The 19,661-nt window shown below is 45.2% G+C and overlaps 1 protein-coding gene across 1 annotated transcript in view; it reads right to left on the minus strand.

The window, feature by feature from the left end:
• Positions 1 to 19,661, minus strand: part of LOC139389871 (voltage-dependent N-type calcium channel subunit alpha-1B-like) — a 143,263-nt gene that overhangs the window by 38,888 nt on the left and 84,714 nt on the right. Inside the window, exons 9-25 of the mRNA XM_071136869.1 lie at positions 17,054 to 17,143; positions 16,275 to 16,356; positions 14,340 to 14,560; positions 14,019 to 14,131; positions 13,781 to 13,893; positions 13,539 to 13,670; positions 11,886 to 11,958; positions 11,638 to 11,755; positions 11,363 to 11,430; positions 10,759 to 10,865; positions 9,818 to 9,874; positions 8,993 to 9,055; positions 5,661 to 6,416; positions 5,275 to 5,468; positions 5,021 to 5,147; positions 2,605 to 2,734; positions 99 to 158 (exon numbers count right to left, since the gene is read on the minus strand). Coding sequence (XP_070992970.1) covers positions 99 to 158; positions 2,605 to 2,734; positions 5,021 to 5,147; positions 5,275 to 5,468; positions 5,661 to 6,416; positions 8,993 to 9,055; positions 9,818 to 9,874; positions 10,759 to 10,865; positions 11,363 to 11,430; positions 11,638 to 11,755; positions 11,886 to 11,958; positions 13,539 to 13,670; positions 13,781 to 13,893; positions 14,019 to 14,131; positions 14,340 to 14,560; positions 16,275 to 16,356; positions 17,054 to 17,143 — 2,504 coding nt within the window. The remainder of the gene's footprint in view (positions 1 to 98; positions 159 to 2,604; positions 2,735 to 5,020; positions 5,148 to 5,274; positions 5,469 to 5,660; positions 6,417 to 8,992; positions 9,056 to 9,817; positions 9,875 to 10,758; positions 10,866 to 11,362; positions 11,431 to 11,637; positions 11,756 to 11,885; positions 11,959 to 13,538; positions 13,671 to 13,780; positions 13,894 to 14,018; positions 14,132 to 14,339; positions 14,561 to 16,274; positions 16,357 to 17,053; positions 17,144 to 19,661) is intronic.

Genomic DNA, 19,661 nt, shown 5'->3' on the forward strand with positions numbered 1-19,661 from the left:
TCAGACAGCTGCCCAAAAAGGATCTGAAAACATGTTCTTTTTGTTCAGTCATGTAGTAAAAATGTAATTTAATGACACGTGCCTATCCAAGCGCTTACCTTAATCACCATCTCAAATGTGAAAACTCCCGTGAAGACGTAGTCCAGATACTTGAGCACCTGAACAGGAAGTGCAAGAGAAAGAGAAAAACACAGCCAAGAGGCAAGGCAAAAGTAATTATTCCTCTAGCTCATTTGAACAGCTGCCTGATCTTCTCCTCGCTGACAGATATGTCTGGAAGAACTTGGTTGTCACACCTGTTGTTGTTTGTTTTTTTTATGTCTAACTGAGTCAAATCAATTCAAATCTTATTGGTCGTGTACACAGCTACGCAGATGTTATCGCAGGTGCAGTGCAACAGTGCAGCAACATCTAGCAATACGACAACAATACACACAAATCCCCAAAATTCTAAGAAAGACATGAAGAAATATCAGAACGAGCAATAGTCCGGAATATATATATATATATATATATATATATATATATATGGTGGTATGTATAGACAGTATATGAATAGAAAAGGTGTGTACAGCAGTAGTTTTATAGGATGAGCCTTGACTAGAATACAGTAATATATATATATATATATGAAGTGGGAAAACAGTATGTAAACATTATTATAAACTGGATGGTTCGAGGCCTGAATGCTGATTGGCTGACAGCCGTGGTATAACAGACTGTATACCACAGGTATGACAAAACATTTATTTTTACTGCTAATTACATTGATAACCAGTTTATAATAGCAATAAGGCACTTTGGGGGTTTGTGATATATGGCCAATTTACCACAGCTAAGGGCTGTGTCCAGGCACTCTGCGTTGCATCGTGCATAAGAACTGCCCTTAGCCATGGTATATTGGTCATATACCACACCCCCTCGGGCCGTATTGCTTAATTATACAATGGGTGAGTCTAATCCAGGATACTGATTGGTTACCACCGGCTAAATCTATGATGTTGAAATGCCTATTTACTCTGTTCCATCTGACTGCTCAATCCACTGTCTCATCAGCCCAGCCAGGCAATTTATATACAAGATCAACACTGTAAAAAGCATCTAGACATCATCTCCCATGTCTTTTAGACGAGCGTTTGGTTTTCAACAGTCTACTGGTAATAACCTTGCTGTCTGTCTCTCCAACATTTGCAACATTGTTTCAATATTGAAATTGGATCTCCAGCTGTCCCATGTTAATGAACGTGTCAGGAGTCGGGACAAGACAGACAGGATGGCAGCTTTTCTCAGCCAGTCGAAATCATGAATCATCATAAAAATATGTCAATCATTATTTGAATATATTGGTAACCCGTTGTATAAAAGGGATAATGCCTTCGAAAGCCAGTGTTTCGAGAATATATTGGCACGGTTTGCCGGCCCGAGACGAACACCCCGGTGACAATAAATCCTCCAAACACCGGCTTCGAGGACATCATCAATGAATTATAAGTGCTGCATTGGCCATCAGAGACACACCTATGCTTGCTAACGGTTCCATCCACAAGAACGCCATGTTTAGGTTGCTGTCTGAATCCTCTCTTGTATTTATTTCTACACGCACATTGCTTCCTTTGCTTCCAGCCTAGTATTTGGTTTGGTACTGCAGGGGTTAATATAAGCCTTGCAGTGTCTGCCTGTCCGACCTGTAGGAAACAATGTTTCACTTTTGAAAATTCGATCTCTGTAGCACCATAGAGTGAACGGTGCCCAGACGAGACCAGACAGCCTGGTCTTAGCCACATCATTATCATGGGACGTATCCAAGTAAGTGCCGACAGAAGAAGAAGCAACATAAATGCAGCTAGTGAACTGTCATTCCAGGTTCAATGTTTGACGTGAACTGAGTTAGCTTTATTTGGCTTGGCTAGCAATGGACAAGAAGCCTGCATAGCAACCATTTCGTTTAGAATGGACAACCGGTCCTTTCCGCATAGCGACTTTGCAAAAGTAATTAAGGACCGGAACGCGTCTGTAGCAACATGACCAAAAGAACTAATAACCAGATTTCTGTTCGGGACTATATCTTCTGGTGGATGAATGATATTGAATGGATTGACTTGTCAAAATAATGTTTGAATTAATCAAAATATGTAATTCACTGTTATTTTGGTATGTTGGTAAGAGTTTTCTAAAAGCGACAAGGAACCCGAGGCAGTGCTGTACCATGAATACAGTCACAGGTAAATGGGTTGACGGGCCCTCCACTATCGCTTTGGGCCGAACAACAGCACTTACCTGTGACTGTATTCATGATACAGCACTGCCTCTTGTCCCTTATTGCTTAATTAAAGTGACCAGTGTTCAATCTCTGTTTTTCAAACTCTTGGTCCCAGCTCTAATGCACCTGTACTGTCTCCACCTTCTAGATGCCAGCGGGGTGAACAGGCCGTGGCTCGGTTGGGCCAAGCCAAATTTCTGTTGGAAAGGAGCTGTTGCGCCTTCTTCACCACACTGTCTGTGTGGATGGACCATTTCAGGTTGTGTGTGTCTGGCATGTCTTCCTGTGTGTGTGTGTGTGTGTGTCTGGCATGTCTTCCTGTGTGTGTGCGTGCGTAGACTCACATTGTTGCGCGGAGCGTTGGCCTGGACAGGGTCCTCTGCAGCCAATGCAATGCTACTCATGGATATCACTACCAGGATACACATCTCAAAGTACCGCAGGCTGACAATGTAATGACACAGACGCCGTACCCTGGAGAGAGAGAGAGAGAGAGAGAGAGAGAGAGAGAGAGAGAGAGAGAGGAAGAAAGAGGGAGAAAGAGAGAGAGAGAGAGAGAGAGAGAGAGAGAGGAAGAAAGAGAGAGAGAGAGAGAGAGAGAGGAAGAAAGAGAGAGAGAGAGAGAGAGACAGAGAGAGAGAGAGAGAGAGGAAGAAAGAGAGAGAGAGAGAGAGAGAGAGAGAGGAAGATAGAGAGAGAGAGAGAGAGAGAGAGAGAGAGGAAGAAAGAGAGAGAGAGAGAGAGAGAGAGAGACAGAGACAGAGAGAGAGAGAGAGAGAGAGAGAGAGAGAGAGGAAGAAAGAGAGAGAGAGAGAGAGAGAGAGAGAGAGAGGAAGAAAGAGAGAGAGAGAGAGAGAGACAGAGAGAGAGAGAGACAGAGAGAGAGAGAGAGAGAGAGAGAGAGAGAGAGAGAGAGAGAGAGAGAGAGAGGTAGATAGAGAGAGAGAGAGAGAGAGAGAGAGAGAGAGAGAGAGAGAGGAAGAAAGAGAGAGAGAGAGAGAGAGAGAGAGAGGAAGAAAGAGAGAGAGAGAGAGAGAGAGAGAGAGAGAGAGAGAGAGAGAGAGAGGAAGAAAGAGAGAGAGAGAGAGAGAGAGAGAGAGGAAGAAAGAGAGAGAGAGAGAGAGAGAGAGAGAGAGAGAGAGAGGAAGAAAGAGAGAGAGAGAGAGAGAGAGAGAGAGAGAGCGAGGAAGAAAGAGAGAGAGAGAGAGAGAGAGAGAGAGAGAGAGAGAGGAAGAAAGAGAGAGAGAGAGACAGAGAGAGAGAGAGAGAGAGAGGAAGAAAGAGAGAGAGAGAGAGAGAGAGAGAGAGAGAGGAAGAAAGAGAGAGAGAGAGAGAGAGAGAGAGACAGAGAGAGAGAGAGAGAGAGAGGAAGAAAGAGAGAGAGAGAGAGAGAGAGAGAGAGAGAGGAAGAAAGAGAGAGAGAGAGAGAGAGAGAGACAGAGAGAGAGAGAGAGAGAGAGAGAGAGAGGAAGAAAGAGAGAGAGAGAGAGAGAGAGAGAGAGAGAGAGGAAGAAAGAGAGAGAGAGAGAGAGAGAGAGAGACAGAGAGAGAGAGAGAGAGAGAGAGAGGAAGAGAGAGAGAGAGAGAGAGATCCTATAGTCCATACACAGCTCATCTGAGAGACTAATGTAGACACTGTTCCTAGTAATGGCTGGCTGCATATAGACTGCCTATAACATTGGCTGGCTGGCTGGCTGCATATAGATGGGCTATAACATTGGTTGGCTGGCTGGCTGCATATAGACGGGCTATAACATTGGTTGGTTGGCTGGCTGCATATAGACGGGCTATAACATTGGTTGGCTGGCTGCATATAGACGGGCTATAACATTGGTTGGCTGGCTGGCTGCATATAGACGGGCTATAACATTGGCTGGCTGCATATAGACGGGCTATAACATTGGCTGGCTGGCTGGCTGCATATAGACAGGCTATAACATTGGCTGGCTGGCTGCATATAGACGGGCTATAACATTGGTTGGCTGGCTGGCTGCATATAGACGGGCTATAACATTGGTTGGCTGGCTGGCTGCATATAGACGGGCTATAACATTGGTTGGCTGGCTGGCTGCATATAGATGGGCTATAACATTGGTTGGCTGGCTGGCTGCATATAGACGGGCTATAACATTGGTTGGCTGGCTGCATATAGATGGGCTATAACATTGGCTGGCTGGCTGGCTGCATATAGACAGGCTATAACATTGGTTGGCTGGCTGGCTGCATATAGACGGGCTATAACATTGGTTGGCTGGCTGCATATAGATGGGCTATAACATTGGCTGGCTGGCTGGCTGCATATAGACGGGCTATAACATTGGTTGGCTGGCTGGCTGCATATAGACGGGCTATAACATTGGTTGGCTGGCTGGCTGCATATAGACGGGCTATAACATTGGCTGGCTGGCTGCATATAGACGGGCTATAACATTGGCTGGCTGGCTGGCTGCATATAGACGGGCTATAACATTGGCTGGCTGGCTGCTGCTGCTTTTGTTTTCTATTAGTTGATTGTAGGTTTAGGCAAAGGTTTACAAGTCATCTACAAAGATGAATATTTGACTGAGTGTGTGGACTTAAAGGAAAGTTCTTTACTGTAACATTTTAACAGCTTCGCTAAGGGAGTTAAAAGTGGGGCCAGAGGACAATGTCAACATGCAGGGACTTGCTACATGGAAGGCAGAGTGTTTGTGGCGTGAATGGTGTGAGTTGTGTAGCACAGAGCAGTGTTGTGTAGAGCTGTCCACGCGGGCCACTCACACGTTGGCCTGGCCAAACACAAACATGGAGCTGTAAGGCAGGATGGGTCTGGGTCCACTCTGAGTCCGCTCCTCCAGTGTCTTCTTCTCCTCGTTCATAGGCATGGTTTCACAGTCTATACTGTTCACTGGGACACAGACACAAAGGTTTACATACACCTCAGCAACACAAGACACTGAAGTAACAGTATTAGAGGGAAAATAGGTTTGCGGTACTGACTGGGGATAAGGATTAGTGTTAAGATTGATACTGACTGGGTATAAGGGTAGTCTCCCCAGGTGGGGGGGTGATGGTGACAGGGGGGATGTTGACGGCCGTCTGTCCAGTCCGTCTGACGTTCCTCTGGTTGTCTGAGTCTTCAGGTCCCTCTGTGCCCCACCTCTGATCTCCAGGGTCCTGCTGGGGGCTGATGGCCAGGGAGTCGCCCTCAGACTCCACATATCTGTCCCTGGGAAACAGATACAATTACCATAGATCACAAGTCACGGATCTCTGGTACGAGGTAGACACATCTACTCCTCTAAAATAATGTTGTGTGATATGCTTTCATCAGTACAAAATGATGTATACTATAGATTTGCAGTCATGCAAAAATAATCTGAGAAGTAACAGAGACAGCCAGGGACAGAGCCAGTCTTACCTGTGGCCCCTTCCCTTCTCTCTCTCACTGTGGTCCTCTCCCTCCAGTGTGGACTGGCCCCTTGATCCGTGGGTCTTGTGTCTCCTCCTCTCCCCATTGGCTCCGTTCTCTCCCCTGGAGCACCTCTCTCCCGAGCGGCCATCTTTGTGGCGTGACCTGCGCTCGCCCTTGCCTCCGCTGTTGACAGTGCCGTTGCCCTCTCTGGCCTGTCTGTGGGAGTGGTGGTGGCGGTGCTCTCTCTCCCCCGTCCCCCCTCCTCCTCCTCCCTCATCCACTAAGGTCTGGTGGTGGTGCCTCTTGCCCCCCTCTCGGCTGCGCGACCGCTCACTCTTCCCCTCCTTGCCCCGGGTGGCTTCTGGGTCCTTGCTACGACTGTGGTGGACATGGTGCCTACCCTCTTTGCCTGGATCGCCATTCTCATTGGCCTCGTCGATGGGTCTCTCCCTGTCCCGGTGGCGGTGGTGCCTGCGTGGCTGGGGGCCGGCCGGGTCCTCAGGGGTATCCGTCTCCTCAGGGGTCCGGGGCTTGTGTTGGCCCATAGGGCCGGGGCCGTCATGGGGTTCCACCACCAGGGGCCGGTCCAGGTGGGTCTTCATGTCAGGGCGGATGTGCAGGGCGGAGGACATACGAAGCCTCTCCTCAGGGTCCAGCTCACTGTACAGGGCCTCACTGCTGGCCCGCAGGTTGTGTCTCCTCAGCTGAGTGGTTCGCTGCTCCCACACTGACATCATCTTCAGAGACTTCTGCTGTTCCTTACTGCAGGTGGACAGACAGGGCAGTTCACCTTTATCAGGGTACATTGAACCTGTCTTTTACTGCGCGATTGATATGTATTTCATGTATTTGAAAAGAATCATTCTAGAATACATCACACGTCATAACAGATAAACCCCTGCATGCTGAATGACATACAGTATGGAAGTGCAATGGAGGTTAATTCACAGAAAAACAGTCCCTCTCCATCACCACATGTAAAAAGAGAGACTATATGGACAGGCCAAGCATGCTTCAGTTGACTTGCCCTGTCAATGTCTGTAGAGCACTTTGAAATGGTTGAACACATGCATTGTAAATCAGTAGTCTACCGATGCCATATAGACCACCCTTATACAGATACATCCCACGTGACTTCCTCCACTGTGTAGAAAGCAGAATTAACTTTCATAGGGTACAACGGCATGAAAACGACTACCATGTCTACCCGTGCTAGCATTGTGGGAATGTTAAACCCCAGGGCTCCAATCTACCCTCCGCTACTTACCCTCCATGTAGTACACTGAGAACAGAGTGAGCTCTAAACTGAGGTATCTGGTTAGGGGTGAATGGAGAGCTGGCAGGGGATTATTTGAGTGAATTTACAGTATAGTGTACGGTACACTACAAGGAGGGAATGATCAAGCTAATGTAGGGCAAAGTAAAGAAGCAGGACAAGATGTTTATTCCATCCTGTAAACATGAGGATGATGGTCATCACCAGGAAGTTATGTTATACAAATAGATTGTCATGGCCATCGTACAGTAAGTTAGTTTACCTCAAGTAGTGATGGACTGGGGAGCAGACATAACTCCTACAACACATGAAGGAGCACATTGAAACAAACCAGGGACAGACTAAGAGGCATTAACAGGCTAGGAGACATTGGAAACAAAGACACAGGGGAAAACAAGAGCTTAGAAAGACTGACAGAGGAGAAACACGGGGCGACAACATAACACAGACACCAAAGGACTTACTTCACTGGGAGTAGAACTGAAAATAAAGAAGACAAATGAACGGCACTACAGAAAGTAGACTTAGTACTTGACTATATCTTAAACAATCCTACCCCCAAGTTACCTTCCTTCCAATCCTTATCCTCTAGTAATGAGAAAAACTAGTCCCTAATATAAAAGAGGGACATGGTACTTTGCCAAACAAAGGGCCTCTGGCGTTACAGGCAGGGTGTGTGTGTGTGTGTGCGCGCTTGTGTTTTGCCTCTCCAGCTGCCTGGCTGTAGCATCTGGTCGTAAGGTACATGGTGGCCTTTACAGAGCTGCTCAAATGGAACTTCTGACTCACTGAGTGCCAGCGACAGAGAGCGTCTCGCAGTCTGCTTGATACGGCACGAGCCTGCTGTCAACCCAGCCCAGCCCAACCCAACCCACACAACCCAGCCCAGCTCAACCCAGCCAGCCCAGGCCAGCCCAACCTAACCCAGGCGAGCCAGCCCAGCAGCACAACACAACTGTTCTGCCTGCGGCTATGGAACCCTGACCTGTTCACCGGACGTGCTACCTGTCCCAGACCTGCTGTTTTCAACTCTCTAGAGACAGCAGGAGCGGTAGAGATACTCTGAACGATCGGCTATGAAAAGCCAACTGACATTTACTCCTGAGGTGCTGACCTGTTGCACCCTCAACATCCACTGTGATTATTATTACTTGACCCTGCTGGTCATCTATGAACGTTTGAACATCTTGGCCATGTTCTGTTATAATCTCCACCCGGCACAGCCAGAAGAGGACTGGCCACCCCTCATAGCCTGGTTCCTCTCTAGGTTTCTTCTTAAGTTCTGGCCTTTCTAGGGAGTTTTTCCTAGCCACCGTGCTTCTACACCTGCATTGCTTGCTGTTTTGGGTTTTAGGCTGGGTTTCTGTACAGCACTTTGAGATATCAGCTGATGTAAGAAGGGCTTTACTTATCGTAAGAGTAGGGGTGTTAACCCCGATGTCCTGGCTAAATTTCCAATCCGGTCCTCAAACCATCACGGTCACCTAATAATAACAATTCTCAGTCAACTTACCTGGTAAAAAATAACGGATAAATTAATTAATACATTTAATTTGAGAACCGCCCCAGTATACTGCTCAGACCACCGTTGAGTACACTGACACAGTACAGCGATGAGAGAGAGAGGGAGATCATCTCAGTCTGAGATGAAGAGGTAAAAATAGGAGGGCTGTAAAGTCATTCTTTAGAGAGGGAGGTCATGAGGTGAGTTCAGTCACTAACAACAAGTGCAGATGTACAGTATCAATCACAGCGAACGTACATACAAAACGAGCATACCAATCTCATAATACCTGTTACGGAAAAAAGGCTGCCACGTTCATCTGCTACAATTCAACACAGAGGGAAACTCACAATGGTATGGCTCAATGCTCAGGAGAAACAGCTGGGAGTCAAAGGGGAGACGGAGGGGAGGGGAGGTGAGGTGGCCGGGTGGTGCAGTGTGTTTGCACTCTAGCACAAACAATAGAATAATTGTGGTACTGTACATACAGTATAGGACCCAAGCTAGGGAGGAGGAGGAGGGTGATGAGGTAAAGTGTAACGGAGAGTAAACACTCACAGTGAATTAACGCTGCAGACGGACGAGCTGCTAGAGAGTGCACCTTGACTTTGCTTTACAAAACTGCACATGCAAAAAAAAACAAAAGACAGGGGGAGGGAGAACAAAAGAGGGGGAGAGATCAGGGTCAGAAGGAGGACAGGGCACCCGCTGTCCAGCCATCCGCCTGTCTGTCCCTGACTCTCCCACTGCACGTCAACTCAACGGGAGTCTCAGTTTGAGACCAACAGAATGAGTTAACAAATGAACGAGAGGAGCAGCTTTGAGACTTTCAACCTCCAAGACAAGTAGCGAAAAGAGTCCTATTTCGCATTGCAGAGACCAATTTATAGGGGCCATATTTCAAGTCCAATTATACATTACATGTATATTTCCTTTGAGGAAATGCGGAGGAAGAAATTCCCAAAGCCGATATTAATAAGAAGATTCAACAAACCAATGGCTACATTACATGTTTTAAATAACAAGATAAAACAGTGCTTTGAAACATTTAAGACAAAACATTTGAAACAATGACAGAATCACATATCCTGCTACCGTCGACTATGAATACACTAATTACAGGTGTTATACAGTACATACTGGTGAATGGCAATACAAGGATACGGTGCCCACACAATGACTGAAATGTGCCAAATCTTATGTGGACTATCTATTTCTTTTTCGCTCAATTTACATTTCAGGTTAAGTGCCTGTCATTCCAAGAGAGATTAGTGGTAACGGTTCCAACAAAGGCATACACCAGAGGTTCCCCTGTCACCAGAACCATGTGTCTGAATGTACAGCGTTGCATGCACAATCTGGGCTCACTGTTGAGGAAATTACCTTGCTGGCATTGCCCTCTCCGCTCCATGTTGGCCTGTGTACAGGATGCTGTGTAGCCTATGTGGGGGTGGGAGCCAGAGTATTAAGGTGTCTCTGACCCTAGTCAAGGTCTTAGCAGGCATTAAGCCTTTTATCAACTGCTTCTCAACACACTTACAACGTTGAGCCCTTCAGTGACTCAGAGAGAACACATGATCTATCAAAACAACAGACATTGAGAATAGAAGGGTTAAATCCTATGTAACTCCTCAGAAGAGCACAATCAATTGGAAAAAATGGCTGTCCGGACAGAATAACACAACATAAAGCCACAAACAACAGATACAATCCCATGTAGACACACTTCAATATAAAAGAGCATCTCTCAGGAGTGGGAGACAGTGTGGTGTGTCTGGGAGGCAGGGCTGTGGGAGGGGTGTGAGGGAGGGAGGTTTGATCTGTGGGAAGGGGTGTGAGGGAGGGAGGTTTGACCTGTGGGAGGGGGTGTGAGGGAGGGAGGTTTAACCTGTAGGAGGGGGTGTGAGGGAGGGAGGTTTGATCTGTGAGAGGGGGTGTGATGGAGGTTTGATCTGTGAAAGGGGGTGTGAGGGAGGGAGGGAGTATCTGTGGGAGGGGTGTGAGGGAGGGAGGTTTGACCTGTGGGAGGGGGTGTGAGGGAGGGAGGTTTGACCTGTAGGAGGGGGTGTGAGGGAGGGAGGTTTGATCTGTGAGAGGGGGTGTGATGGAGGTTTGATCTGTGAAAGGGGGTGTGAGGGAGGGGGAGAGGATCTGTGGGAGGGGTGGGAGGGGTGGGAGGGAGGTTTGATCTGTGAAAGGGGGTGTGAGGGAGGTTTGATCTGTGAAAGGGGGTGTGAGGGAGGTTTGATCTGTGGGAGGGGTATGAGAGAGGGAGGGCAGGGGGGGTAGCAAGAAACTGTATCAAACGCCTGATCATGACTTACGCTGTGATGGAGATGTTTGCGGCCGACATGGGGCTGACCTCCTTGACCTCCTTGGCCTTTTGGAGGGCCATCTTCTTGGTGATGGCCACCTCCTGCTCTTCCTCATCCTGAGGAGCACAAACACAGTGAGGAATGGAGACCACCCAGGGGTGGGTAGGTGGGCCATCAATGGTTCCATTATGGCACAAGCCAAAAAACAGGCCTTCACCTCTCTCTGGTGTGGCCGCAAAGATCTAAGCCTCTTCCCCATAGGTGTATTATTATGAATGGTCGCAAATCCTACAACCAGTTGGGAGGTTCATTACCTTGAGTTATTGACCAGGACAAACATCCGTCATCCCAGAACGGCCCCATGCGACAGGGTTAAGGAACCAATAAAGCAAGGCACTATATATCCTAATAGGAATATTCACTGTCATATTCAACAAACATAAATACGGGAATGAAATTCATGGCATTTGATCAGACAGCTGACATTCGTGACGGATCATCAGGGGAACACGTCTCTCTGGCACTCTATCCAGGGTTCTCAGGGACTCCAGGGAGGGGAGGTTCCAGTCACAGAACACAGAGGCTGGAAGCCCTACTGCAGTATGTACTCTACCTTAGTGAGCTCCTGTGCGTTTGCAAGGTTGTCAACAGCGATGGCCAAGAAGACATTGAGGAGAGTGTCTGATCAGTGAGGGGTCAGGAAAGTTCAAACGGTTAATGAGTCAATCAATATTTACATTGGATCTTATACAGTGTGGATATATCTATATATATTTTTATAGCTTACAAATCAACGCTAAATCATGATACTATCACAGAGCTCTGAAGTCATGAAGCTTGACAGTTAATCAGGTTAATCAATGCAGGTCGATCATCCAGAGAGGATACAGTTTCCAAACAGGGTGAGAACAATGAAGTAGATGGAGGAGAACATTCCCCGGCGCACGCCCCCCTGGGACTCTATCCCATGATACATCACCGCATTCCAGTCCTCTCCTGTCAGAATCTGGGAGACACACAAACATATTGTTACACGGATTTCGCTAATGGTATTACAGTAGTTATAGCATGAAATAAAGGAATTTCAAAAGGAAGACAAAAATCCAACTTCATTTAGCTTCTTTTGTGAACTTCACCTGGAAAACTGTGAGAATGGCTGCTGGAAAGGTGTCAAAGTTTGTTGTTGGCGTCTCCTCGTCAAAATTAAACCTGCAGGAAGAAACACAGAACACAGGTTAGAACACAGGTTAGAACACAGGTTAGAACACAGGTTAGAACACAGGTTAGAACACAGGTTAGAACACAGGTTAGAACACAGGTTCACACTAGATTGTATAATCCCTCATCACCATGGAAATTGAGAAGATGAGAAGAACCCCACTTAGTCCTAGTTTATTATTGTGTTGCACCAGCACAATAGGCATAGTACATCTTGCCACTGTCAGAGCCCTAACAGCTCGGTTGGCTCCCGTAAACCTCTCCGTCAAGGCTGATTTCACAACAACTTGTGCTAATCTTGATATTCTGTATTACTCTGTAAGAATCTACAGGGACCTCATTACACCTTCCAACAATGAGAACCATGCAGAAAGCAAACAAAGTGTGTCCTCTCTCTGCTTCCTGAAATCTTTTGGTGCATAGACGGATATTCATTAGTACAGCTCTCATTAGTTCCCCAACTAGAGAAAAGACAACGCAGGTCTGTGAGGTAAAAATGTGTGCGTCTGTACAAACAAATCATCATAAAATACAACAGATCAATACAATATTACACAATAGATAAAACAAGTGACTTACTGTGTAGTGTTCATCTAATATTGTATATATCCCACTTAATGTGTTTATTTTATTTTGACTAGGACAGGCATGATGTTGAATATGAATTCTATTCAAAGAGTGCATACTGAATAATGATCCATGCACCTGGATGGGACACCTCAGCTCAAGTGGATTTGGCTAGCATACATTTCCTGGTCCGCTTGAAGTGGGGAGGCTTTGGCTGGATCTGGCTGGGTGAAGCAGCTTGACAACCACTAGTCCTTAATCTATCTCTGACTGAGCACTGCACTGGAAGGGCCTGAACACACATCCTTACTGAACACTGCACTGAAAGACCATGAACAACACAGAGATCCTGCTTCCATTATGTCAGGGAGTGATTGTACTGTAGTTCATACTCCCAGGCTGGGCATTTCAAGGCCTGCCAAGTGTAATTTCTCTTTGGATCAACTGCATGCATCTATTGTTCGTAATGTCCTCTCTGCCTGCCACTTGTGCATTTAGATCACATGACTGGAGTGCTTCTGCATTTATCGGGATTATTAACTAAACAGAGACCTTCTACTCTGTTGAGCAACACAGAGACCATCTAGTCCATTGAACTACACAGAGACCATCTACTCCATTGAACTACACAGATGCCATCTACTCCGTTGAACAACACAGAGACCTACTCAGTTGAACAACACAGAGGCCACCTGCTCCATTGAACAACACCGAGACCATCTACTCTGTTTCTGAGTGGGCTCAATAATTCAAAGAGTGGGGGGATGAAAACCTTGCCTTTCATTACTGTTACTCTCTCCTCTCCATACTACTAGAGCAACAACGTACTGTAGTAAAAACAACGCACATCTATATTGTATCACAAGCTAAATGGTAATGCTAACAACAATGGACCTGGCTAATGTTGAGTATCACCATGGGTAATCTGGACCCATGAATAATACAGTACAGTGTGTGTACTGGACAGGAACGGTTACTGTGAGAGGCAATAAGGGTGGACTCACAGTCCCCCAAAGAGCTGCATGCCCAGTAGGGCGAATACCACAATGAAGAGGAAGAGGAGGAACAGCAGGCTGATGATGGACTTCATGGAGTTGAGTAGAGAGACCACCAGGTTCCTCAGAGAGTTCCAGTACCTACAGCAGGGGGATGAAGAGGAGGAATGAGGAGGTGATAGTGGTATACCATTGAGTCATGTACAGGTGATCATGTCGTGTTTTGGATCAGGGTGTAACGGATCGCTCACTTAGTGACTTTGAAAATCCTGAGCAGACGGAGAGCTCTCAGGACGCTGATGCCGAAGGAGGCCCCAGGTTTCACAACTGCCCAGATCACCTCAAAAATACTGCCTATAATCACCTGGGAGGAGAGTACATTGAATTACAAAAAATGTGCGTTCTCTCTAATGTAATGCAATGCAATGTCATTCTCTACTATAAAGCATTTCAGAAGTGCAGGTTTGATTGGATCGCTGTCTCACTTACTCCGAAGTCAAAACAGTTGAAAGACGAATGGAAGTAGGTCATGGGTCCTAGTCCATACATTTTCATGGACATCTCAGTCAGAAACAAGCCCAGGAATACAAACTCTGCCAAATCTGCAAGGGAGATGGAATAACACACAGATCAAATATGACCGCCCTGATGTCTGACGTGAAGGCCCTGTTTCAATACAACTAACACACTGTGGATGGTTTCATTGTACAAACAGCAAATAAATAGAACGATACGTCCTGTTGGTGATGGTAGGAAAACAAATGGTACAGTATTCCCTCCCACGCAGGTCGGGTGTTGGGCAGGACTTACACAGTGCATATGTGAGCCACTCAGGCTGGTCGTAATGGACGATGGCCACACACAGTGTGTTGAGGCCCACCAGACACAGCACTGTCCAGTAGAAGCTCTGAGCCTTGACCAGGTGTCTGATGGTGAAGCGGAGCCGCTTCTCTTTCCTCCGGAAGTAGGAGGCACTGCCGTTCTTGCTGCTCTTCAGGCTGGCCCGGGCGAACGGAGACCCTGGAGGAACAGTGGTGGGAACAGCACACAAACTGGAGATAAAGTCACACAGTCATCAATTCCGTATGACTCAATGAAATCACTTTGATGTCACTTCATGACCTGAACGCTTTCACTTGGTGGGGACCGCCTCGAAACGTCATTAGACTCAATGAGAGGAAAGATTCAAAATCACAGCTAATAAACCCCAAAAATGTGCACTATGGCTCAATCAAACCACAGCATAGCAGGCCAAACACAGCAACTTGTATGTGAAGCAGAGGGCATTTGTAATATGACCGTAAGCAGATTTGCCTTTACATTTCTCTTTAATAATTCTGCATCATATTGTTCAGTATCTTCTCAGTGTCCTGGCTAGTTTATCCATAGAGAACTCTGTGCACTGCCCTCCTCCCTTCTCCCCTGCCTCCACCTCCCAGCCCCTGGACCATAATAAACCATCTGTAACTTAAATTAAACACAAATTTGAGGCTGGACCAAAAAAAGAAAAGTGAAAAATGGTTCTATTAGCATCTCGTTAGTGGCCCAGGAGGAGAGGGAGAATCATCATTTCCTGGGCTATTTTCATCTCCAAATGTAACTCGGGTGTGGAGCCTCATAAACTGAGCACCAAGTCAGGCGTGCCTTTTTCCCCTCTCTCTTTTTCGCTTTCTCCCTCCATCTCCCTCTCCTTCTCCCTGTCATATATTTTTTTGTATGGGATTCTAATACTGAGCCAAACCACCCACTCCCCTTTAATTACTGTACAGTGATGCAGATCTAATTGAGGAGTATTAATAATCACTTATTCAGGGGGACTGAGGAGTTCAAACACATAGTTAGCTATCTGAAAAAAAACAGGGAACAGTTGGAGATTCTTTTATTATTACTTTATAATTGTTTAAATAAGAGTCTATTGCAATGCTTCTGTCATTAGTCATTCTTAAAGGGCAGTTGTCTAACAGAATAGATACAATCAGGAATTCTTTATGTCACATAGTGGGAAGTATAGAAATTTGAGTTACTTATTGCATTATGAAGGCTAGTATTTAACCCAAATTGATACACATTGTAGGAAGTAGGCCCAATACCACCACAATCTAATCAAAAGACAAACAAAATGATTTGATATGCAACATCATTCAATTGAAGCACAGTCTAAGAAAAAGATTGTTCCAGGCTGCATTTGAGACAGAATTTGGTGACATGAGACAGCTAGTAGATGTATATAAACGTAAGTCATTTATTAAGGTGTCTTTAATAGAAAGAATGTGTCGAAAAACAAATGTAGACATTATGAGAGCTTGGGACTATAAGGTTCTAGCTGCATTTTAGTCAAATGTAGTTATTGACTGAGCCTTGTTCTTTCCATGTCCTCTGTATGTAGTACTCTAAATATCCCCAATTCATGTTGCCAAGTTCAAAAGAATACAAGATAAAAATGTATGACACCATTCAAACCAATTAAGTTTCAGAACGTTAAAGCTAATTATCTCAGAATCATCTTTTGGGCAGGTACAACCTTATAGTCCCAAGCTCTCCATTAATACATGCAATTCTAGAGCTTCTAAAATAGTTTTACAATGGTGGGGGTGCCAAGATGGCCAGGACGGTGGATTCAAAACAGTGCCCTGCATCAGTCATCTAGTGTATAGAAATCATTGGGTAGAACAGAATACAGCAGTGAGCAGAGTGAAAGCTGACACGTTGATCAAGAGGTCCGAGTCACGGGCGTTGGCCTTACCAACAGATGAGATGTCAGTGAAGTGGTCCTCGCCCTCCTCAGCATTGATCAGGTCATTCTTGCTCTTCTTTGACCTTTTCAACACTGAACACACATTAGAACAATACTTTAGGGTTAGTACCACACCAGATTTCCTTGTGAAAAGTATCTTAGTGTAGTTTGTTCGAGGGAGATAATGTATACACAGTATGTGTGTTTGATGGATATGACATCAGCTCTCAGGGCATTACAACAGGACTTCCATCAGGCAACGTACTTCCTTTTGAAAAAGCAGCACACAACTTGAGCCCTTCACATCTATGATAGCTTGTGAAACACTGTTACTACAAGCATCTCAGGGGAGGCCTCTCAGGTGTTGTTAGCTCAACAGACCATTCAAACTCGACTGGCAACACAGTTCCCTCAAACACACTCTCCCAGACAGGCTCTCTCTGAACTGTGGCCCTGTGCACTTCTCTCCAATTGTAATACAATTTACATGTGGCCCCAACACCCATAATTACTGTGGGTTCACACTTGGGCATTGATTATTTCTGTGTTGTGCTAACAAGGCCTTGATAACAGCAACAGCACACAATATTTAGCACAGAGAGGGTGGGTGGCATCAGCCCAAAGCCTCACACATCTACAGCCACAGCCAGAGAGGAGACTGGGTAAGCAGTCCTGGGCAAACACAGGGAGACGACACTCGGATAAAGCTCATAACCAAGGCACTGAGTTTCCCCTGATCAGATCAGGTGGTCTGACTTGACCAACTCAGGGCCCTGGTTATACTCCTGACCTGGGTTATTGTGTTTCCTTTTGTACCACGCTCCATCCAGAGGGGACTTCTCTTCAGCGTGCTTGTCCTCCTCCGCCAGCATCACTTCCTCTGAAACAAATACACAGGTGTCAGCCACACACACCATATAATGAACACATACACACACACACACAGTGGTGTAAAGTCCTTAAGTAAAAATACTTTGAAGTACTACAAGTCGTTTTTTGGGGTTATCTGTACTTTACTTTTTATATTTTTGACAACCTTTACTTCAATACATTCTTTAAGAAAATATTGTACTTTTTAACTCAATACATTTTCCCTGACACCCAAAATCACTTATTACAGTGCCTTGCGAAAGTATTCGGCCCCCTTGAACTTTGCGACCCTTTGCCACATTTCAGGCTTCAAACATAAAGATATAAAACTGTATTTTTTTGTGAAGAATCAACAACAAGTGGGACACAATCATGAAGTGGAACGACATTTATTGGATATTTCAAACTTTTTTAACAAATCAAAAACTGAAAAATTGGGCGTGCAAAATTATTCAGCCCCCTTAAGTTAATACTTTGTAGCGCCACCTTTTGCTGCGATTACAGCTGCAAGTCGCTTGGGGTATGTCTCTATCAGTTTTGCACATCGAGAGACTGAAATTTTTTCCCATTCCTCCTTGCAAAACAGCTCGAGCTCAGTGAGGTTGGATGGAGAGCATTTGTGAACAGCAGTTTTCAGTTCTTTCCACAGATTCTCGATTGGATTCAGGTCTGGACTTTGACTTGGCCATTCTAACACCTGGATATGTTTATTTTTGAACCATTCCATTGTAGATTTTGCTTTATGTTTTGGATCATTGTCTTGTTGGAAGACAAATCTCCGTCCCAGTCTCAGGTCTTTTGCAGACTCCATCAGGTTTTCTTCCAGAATGGTCCTGTATTTGGCTCCATCCATCTTCCCTGTCCCTGATGAAGAAAAGCAGGCCCAAACCATGATGCTGCCACCACCATGTTTGACAGTGGGGATGGTGTGTTCAGGGTGATGAGCTGTGTTGCTTTTACGCCAAACATAACGTTTTGCATTGTTGCCAAAAAGTTCAATTTTGGTTTCATCTGACCAGAGCACCTTCTTCCACATGTTTGGTGTGTCTCCCAGGTGGCTTGTGGCAAACTTTAAACAACACTTTTTATGGATATCTTTAAGAAATGGCTTTCTTCTTGACACTCTTCCATAAAGGCCAGATTTGTGCAATATACGACTGATTGTTGTCCTATGGACAGAGTCTCCCACCTCAGCTGTAGATCTCTGCAGTTCATCCAGAGTGATCATGGGCCTCTTGGCTGCATCTCTGATCAGTCTTCTCCTTGTATGAGCTGAAAGTTTAGAGGGACGGCCAGGTCTTGGTAGATTTGCAGTGGTCTGATACTCCTTCCATTTCAATATTATCGCTTGCACAGTGCTCCTTGGGATGTTTAAAGCTTGGGAAATATTTTTGTATCCAAATCCGGCTTTAAACTTCTTCACAACAGTATCTCGGACCTGCCTGGTGTGTTCCTTGTTCTTCATGATGCTCTCTGCGCTTTTAACGGACCTCTGAGACTATCACAGTGCAGGTGCATTTATACGGAGACTTGATTACACACAGGTGGATTGTATTTATCATCATTAGTCATTTAGGTCAACATTGGATCATTCAGAGATCCTCACTGAACTTCTGAAGAGAGTTTGCTGCACTGAAAGTAAAGGGGCTGAATAATTTTGCACTCCCAATTTTTCAGTTTTTGATTTGTTAAAAAAGTTTGAAATATCCAATAAATGTCGTTCCGCTTCATGATTGTGTCCCACTTGTTGTTGATTCTTCACAAAAAAATACAGTTTTATATCTTTATGTTTGAAGCCTGAAATGTGGCAAAAGGTCGCAAAGTTCAAGGGGGCCGAATACTTTCGCAAGGCACTGTACATTTTGAATGCTTAGCAGGACAGGGAAATAGTCCAAATTACACACTTCAAGAGAATACGTGGTCATCCCTACTGCCTCTGATCTGTCGGACTCAATAAACACAAATGCATCTTTGGTAAATAATGTCTGAGTGTTGGAGTGTTCCATTGGCTATCCGTAAATTTTTAAAACAAGAAAATTGTGCCATCTGCTTTGCTTAATATAAGGAATTTGAAATTATTTATAATTTTACTCTTGATACTTAAGTTTAATTTTGCAATTACATTTACTTATGATACTTAAGTACCGTATATTTAGAACCAAATACTTTTAGACTTTTACTCAAGTAGTTTTTTACTGGGTGACTTTCACTTTTACTTGAGTAACTTTCTATGAAGTTATCCCTATTTTTACTTAAGTATGACAATTGTATACTTTTTTCACCAATGCGCGTTCGCACGCAAGCACACACACACACACACACACACACACACACACACACACACACACACACACACACACACACACACACACACACACACACACACACACACACACACACACACACACACACACACACACACACACCAAACCGTCAGCATACTTAATATTGCATATCATAAAGCCCTTAGACTAATGCTATGTCAGCACAATGTAATATATAAATAAAAGAGAATGTGTGGCAGATTA

Source organism: Oncorhynchus clarkii, chromosome 30 (assembly GCF_045791955.1).
Source record: "Oncorhynchus clarkii lewisi isolate Uvic-CL-2024 chromosome 30, UVic_Ocla_1.0, whole genome shotgun sequence".
In the NCBI taxonomy this organism is placed as follows: Eukaryota; Metazoa; Chordata; class Actinopteri; order Salmoniformes; family Salmonidae; genus Oncorhynchus; species Oncorhynchus clarkii.